Raw genomic sequence first — 6,000 nt, forward strand, 5'->3', positions numbered from 1 at the left:
AAGAAAAACAAACATCAGGGAATCTGCACCATTCATGTTTAAGATTGCAGCCTTCAAATCTGCAGCTAATCACAGGGCTCAGACTGTGAAGCTTGCTTTGGTGTGGTAGTATGTGGCTGGGAAACTGATGAGTCATTTTGGCAAGATCCTGGCAGCAAGTGTCTGAGGACGAGCAACGCATAAACAGAAAATGAGCCTCTGTTCTGTTTGTGCGAAGGAGGCGAGGCATGGAGCAAAGTAATGACCATCTCTTCTAAAGAGGGCATGTCACTTCATTCAGAGGATATTTCAGCAGTGGCACATAAGCGAATCAAACAAAATGTGAACTTTGCTCTGTGGAGAAAAGGAAATATCATACCACTTCAGCTCACAAGATTGGCAATGCCACAAGCGATAATAATAGTGCAGTGTGTGACCATTCGCAAGGCCGCTGCTATGCCTGTCAAGCTCTCTGGCCTCGCACTGCACATGTGCAGTTCAGACTAACGGGCCTCTCAGTTCCAGGCAGAAACAAGAAGCTGTGAGGTTCGAATTCCGACTGTTGCTAGCATGTTTTACATTAGCTGTAGCAAGCTAGCTCATTGAGCTATCGTTAGCCTCATGAGTTGAAAAGTGTGATACGGAAAAGTATGAAGTCAGATTGTTATTTGTCTTCTAACATTACCACCGTCTGACCTGGCTTAAATGCTTTGCACAAGAACATAAACTACATATGTAGTTAAGATAGTAAGCTAGTAGCGCTATCTTGCTCTGCTGTTAGCTATTCAACAAAGAACCGCTAATGTTACCCTAAACTCTGAAAACACCCGCTTCCACACAGTGCATGTGCTACCAAGAACTGTTTTGTTTTTTTTTTTTATGTAACCCCAAATGCTAATTTATTTAGTCAATACTGTTCTCCTTGGCTTTGGAAATAACACTTGGTACTAGCACAGCTAATAAGCTAGTGAGCCAGACATGCTAACAGTTGTATCTTAGCAGACAAAAACACAGTTATGTCTTTGCCCCCATTCGCAGCAGCTCAACGCGCTGGCTCTTTTTAGCTACCATTGCTAATCATCACAATCTCTTTTCTTCAGCCTCTAAGGTCAAACGGGTGATTGTATCCTGTCCTGTTTGAGCAGAAATGTAGCATCACATGTGTTTTGTTGGCCATGTCGGCGCTTCTTTGTAATCTCTGTCTGTTAGCGCGGGTATGCTGCCTGTATGTGGAGCACAAAAACAGGCTTAATACTAATGGCCGGCATTAACAACACAATTAACACCCCTTCCATCGGTCCCATTAGCCATGTCAGCTCTGCCACTGTCATGTAGCAAAACCCCTCACATTAATGATCATGTGATCATTTGGATGTTAATGGCTGTCATTGCTTAACTGCATCTGCCCAACTGATATGTATGTTCTCTCTTTTTCTCTCTGTCTATATCTCAATTTATCTACCCACCTACCTTTTTCTGTCTCTACGCTCTTGTTCTCTTCTTTTTTTTGTCTCACTCTGTCTCTCTCTGGCCGCTCCAGGGGCTATGGCTAACCATCTTATACCTAATGCACTCCTACGTCCTCATGGCACTAACAATCCCTATAATACATTGCTTGGGGAATCGGCAGTCTATAACAACCCTCTGGGCATGTACAACACACAAGGTGTGCTAGCTTCTTTTCATTCCTTTAACATTGTGGCTGGGGCAGTGTTTTTTTTTCATGTCAGGTCCTGGAGAAACTGTGAGGTTGCACATCTCTGCTCCTGCCCGGGAACAGAAAAGCAACTTTTTTGATTGGAGAGTTAAAAGTAATGGACTTGCACTAAGCTGAAATGGCAGTTTTCACCCTTGAGGGTTTTTACAGGACTTTGATTAAATAAACACTGCTCTAGATTTTGTGTGTTAGCATTGAACAAACTATAGCTTTATCATAAAAACCCTCCAGGTTTGTTTTGCTGTGGGGTTTTTTTTTCGTTGGAGGTGTATCTTGGCTTACGGTCAGGGCATGCAATTCGGTCACATGAATCACACACAGACATGGCTGTTTGGCCGACAAACATCTTGTAAAAATGATCAAGAACAGTTGCCCTGAGTGCGCCGGATACATCCCCAGTCATTTATTTTAAATGTGCTCTAATGTTGTCGGTGAAGCTTGTGTGCCGTGTCTTCTGTGTCTCTGTTTTTAGTTGTAGCATTTCCTTCTTTTCTATGCTGCTTTTAGATTGTCAAACATTGTTGTGTGCCATAAATGTCATTGAATCTGATATGAAAAATCTAAATGCAAATCAAATGTGTAGAGAAGAGTAGAAGAGCAAACATGAGGATTTGATTCTCTTCGTGTTTTAATATATCCGTGACGATAATTCCCTGTTTCAAGGCTTAAATAGTCCAGTTTTTTGGCTTCAGTCAACCTTACAAAAACTTTTAGCTGTCATAATTCATAATTTGTATTTTCCAAATGTGGGTCAATGTAGATTTGATCTCTTATTTTGTATTTTTTGGAGCAGATGGTTTTTCAACATATTGGTCTTTGACTGTAACACCAAAACAAATATTATCTGAGTATTAGAAACCATCTCTGATCAGCCAACAAGTAATTCACTTTACTCTGGGATCAGTCTGACGATTGGAATGCTATTTCTCTCTGTGCAGAGCTGTTATTTATTTATTCCAACTCTCAGCAGTCAATATGAGGTTGTTGTAACTTTGTGAGCCTGTAAAACCGAGAAACTCCTGTAAAACAGAGCTTTGATCGGCGGATAATTTATGTCTGCAGTACAAGTATTGCATTGGAGCTCATGACAGAGGGCTGTAATTCTCTTACATTGCCACAGATGTAAAAGGATGAAAATACTAATGCATCAGAAGACCGACAGGTGCCATTGTCACGTTTTACCCCAATGAAGTTTAAGCAAAAAGTCTTTTCTTCTATATGTGTTAATAGATATGTTGTGGTTCTGTCTATGGTTACGCAAAATTTGCATGGTGACAGAAAACAATTGCATCCTAGAAGCATTTTCTTGATGCGTCATCAGCATACTGTTTGTGCACATTTCTCTCCTACCTGTCACTGTTATGCTTATTGTGTTTTCTTCTTTCCTCTCCCTCATGCTGTCCCTAAAAGAGCCCTACAGAGAGACAAGTATGGGAGTCAAACTAAACATTGCTTATCAAATGTAATTGACTTTGGCTTTACTTTCTTTTCACTCAGTGTTGACAAAGGGGTAATGAAAAAAGAAAAAAACTTCATTCCCTTTGGAAGTACTAGCATTCTTTTATTTCAGACCTGTAAAAATCTGTTTAAATCACATCCTGATTTCCACTGCTTACTGTAGTTTGCACCACAAAAAAAAGACCTCATGCATTCGCTTCTTCTTACAAGCAAATATCCATTGGCCCGTGTGCATCACACTCTGAATAAGATAATCCAATTGCAGTCAATATTTAGACTCACCTCAGCATTTTATAAGACACATCAATATAAATTGATTGGTATTCTTTTCTGTGAATTTCAACATACACTTATTTTTTCTCCCCATTCACTTTGATCAAGCTAATGCACTTCTTGAAGGTCTCAGAAATGCGTCTTGTCAAATTTTCAAGAGGTCAGGCCGTGCGGATGGCCTTGTCTGGGGTAGTTTGAATTATCGTCAGACATTTGCTTTGATGGTGATAGCGTGGACTTGGTCGAACTGATAAAATATGAAATGTACATGTTCATGCATCAGAGAGAACAGAAAGGCTCCCTCCTTCCAGTATGGGTTGATTCTGAGATATTTTAACTAATTCATGCTTGGAGGGATGTCTAGTTATGTTCACACAGACAAAGCAGACATCAATAAATTAGTTTTTTCCCAGTTTTACATTGAAATGCTCGTAGGGGACAATATGGCTGGGGTCCAAATTTACAGCTGGTCGCTCTGGTTTGTGTTCACTTTAAGTGTTGAATGCATGGCTATTTTGTCTTTGCTTGAATTTAGTGCTTACGCTTTGTGTCTTTGTGCTGTGCTTGAGCTCTGTGTTGTCGTGTGTCACACATATATCCGTGTTTTCATCACTGCCATTGAATAATCAGTGAAATGTAATGGAAAGTGAAATTGGGTCTTAGAAAAATGTTGTTTGTAACAAGGTAAGTGTGTGTGATGTTCATATTTGCAGAATATGAAGGATTGTAATGTAAATCTTGTGCTTTTTGTCTGACCTAATCCACATAGTGTGGCGTCTTCTTATCCACAAAGTGCACTTTATAGAATTGTGGGTGACATTACATGCTGAGAGTGCTTGAGGGTCAGGACATGTTTCAGAATAAAAGAGCTACAGTAGTGTAGTAATTTGTGTTTGTAAAAAAAAATGGCTGACATTTAGCTGTGGCAATTACATCCCATCAGATTTCACCCTACTCATTCACCCACTCTGCCCCCCCAACCCCACCCGTGTTTGTCTTTCCAGAGGGAATCCTGAACAATGCCCGGGATACAAGTGTCATGGATACTCTACCACTGAATGGTAACCATGGCAACAGCTACAGCATCGCCAGCGCTGAGTACATGAGTGACTGCGTACAGATCATTGACCGGGGCTACAACCACAAGGAGACCACCCTGGAGAAGAAGATCCTGAAAGAGCTCACCTCCAATTATATCCCCTCCTACCTCAACAATTCCCACGAGCGCTCAACCGAGCAGAACCGGAACCTTATGAACAAGCTGGTCAACAATGTCAGCAACGGTGGCAAGGACAGCGGCTACGGGATGGGCTTGGGGGTGGGAATGGGCATGAATGTCGCGCTGGGCCTGGATGACCATTCCACCTTTGGTCCGCACCACGACGAGGGCCTGGGCCTGGAGTTAATCCGCGAGGAGTCTAACGCCCCGCTGTTGCCTCAAAGACCGCCCCCATCGCTACAGGCGGTGGACAACCTTCACAATCACCTCCACCAGTCAGTGCCGCCACCCCTGCCACTGCCCCACCACCCCTTCTCGTCCGCCACCACTTCGTCCTCGTCTAGAAGGAGGATCCCCCAGGAGAACAGCGAAAGCTTCTTTCCCTTACTCACTAACGAGCACACCGAGGACGAGGGCTCGTCACCCAGCCACAGCCACCAGAGAGACTCCCTTTACACCAGCATGCCCATGCTGTCCGGCCTGCCCGACGTGTCCGCAGAATCCGCCGACGGCTCCAAGGACGGCAGGGACGCCAAGAGCCCAGAGGCCAGCTTGGACGACGTTTACTACAAGAGCATGCCCAACTTGGGCTCACGTAACCACCTCCACCAGCTGCACTCCTACTACCAGCTAGGGCGGGGCAGCAGCGATGGCTTCATCGTGCCCCCAAACAAAGAGGATTTATCTCCAGAAGAGGCCCCCCAGGAGCCCTCGCACCTGGTCACCAGCCTATAGGCCCAACACCCTCCCAGTCCTCCAGTGTCCCCCCGTTACTGTAGTCCTCTTCCCCGTGTCCCGTTGTTCCATCAGTCGTTGGCAGTGGTAGCCTTTCTTTTTATTCTGTGTCCCGAAGACTGAGACGGAGGAAATAACTGTACTCTCGCTGTTGCTGACCACAAACAGCATAATAATTGCGACGTTTGGGGGCTAATATGTGACTATATTTGGTTAGACATTGCGGGAATCTGTTGATGTTGTGTTTCCCCCCTCAAACCCTGTGTGGTTTGGCGTGTTTTGTCTCAGTGTGAAAAGAGACAATTACCCACACAGGATTTCTAGGTCTCAGAGATATAGTCTGACAGTGGAAAGGAACTGCATAGCCCCAAACTATACAAGTCTAAACTATAGACTTCACCAGAATAAATGGGAAATTTAAAAAAAGGACTATTTTATTATAATTCTGTATCTATATTGACTTTTTGAAAGATTTTCTTCCTCTTTGGTGAGTTGCAGCACATTTTGTTTGCTGAAGTGTCCCTTCAATGAAAAAAAAGACAAAAAAAAAAAAAGACAACAACATTTTGAACAATTACCATGAAGGAATTATTGATCGTATGCTTTCAAGCATAGCTGT

General features: G+C 43.2%; 1 protein-coding gene across 1 annotated transcript in view; it reads left to right on the forward strand.

The window, feature by feature from the left end:
* The window catches only part of LOC121626796 (adhesion G protein-coupled receptor L3-like), a 149,181-nt gene extending 143,405 nt beyond the window's left edge, over positions 1–5,776 (forward strand). The window contains exons 22-23 of the mRNA XM_041965475.1: positions 3,107–3,124; positions 4,432–5,776. Coding sequence (XP_041821409.1) covers positions 3,107–3,124; positions 4,432–5,381 — 968 coding nt within the window. The 3' untranslated portion in view covers positions 5,382–5,776. The remainder of the gene's footprint in view (positions 1–3,106; positions 3,125–4,431) is intronic.
* Positions 5,777–6,000: the final 224 nt, after the last annotated feature.

This window comes from Chelmon rostratus, chromosome 23 (assembly GCF_017976325.1).
Source record: "Chelmon rostratus isolate fCheRos1 chromosome 23, fCheRos1.pri, whole genome shotgun sequence".
Classification (NCBI taxonomy): Eukaryota; Metazoa; Chordata; class Actinopteri; order Chaetodontiformes; family Chaetodontidae; genus Chelmon; species Chelmon rostratus.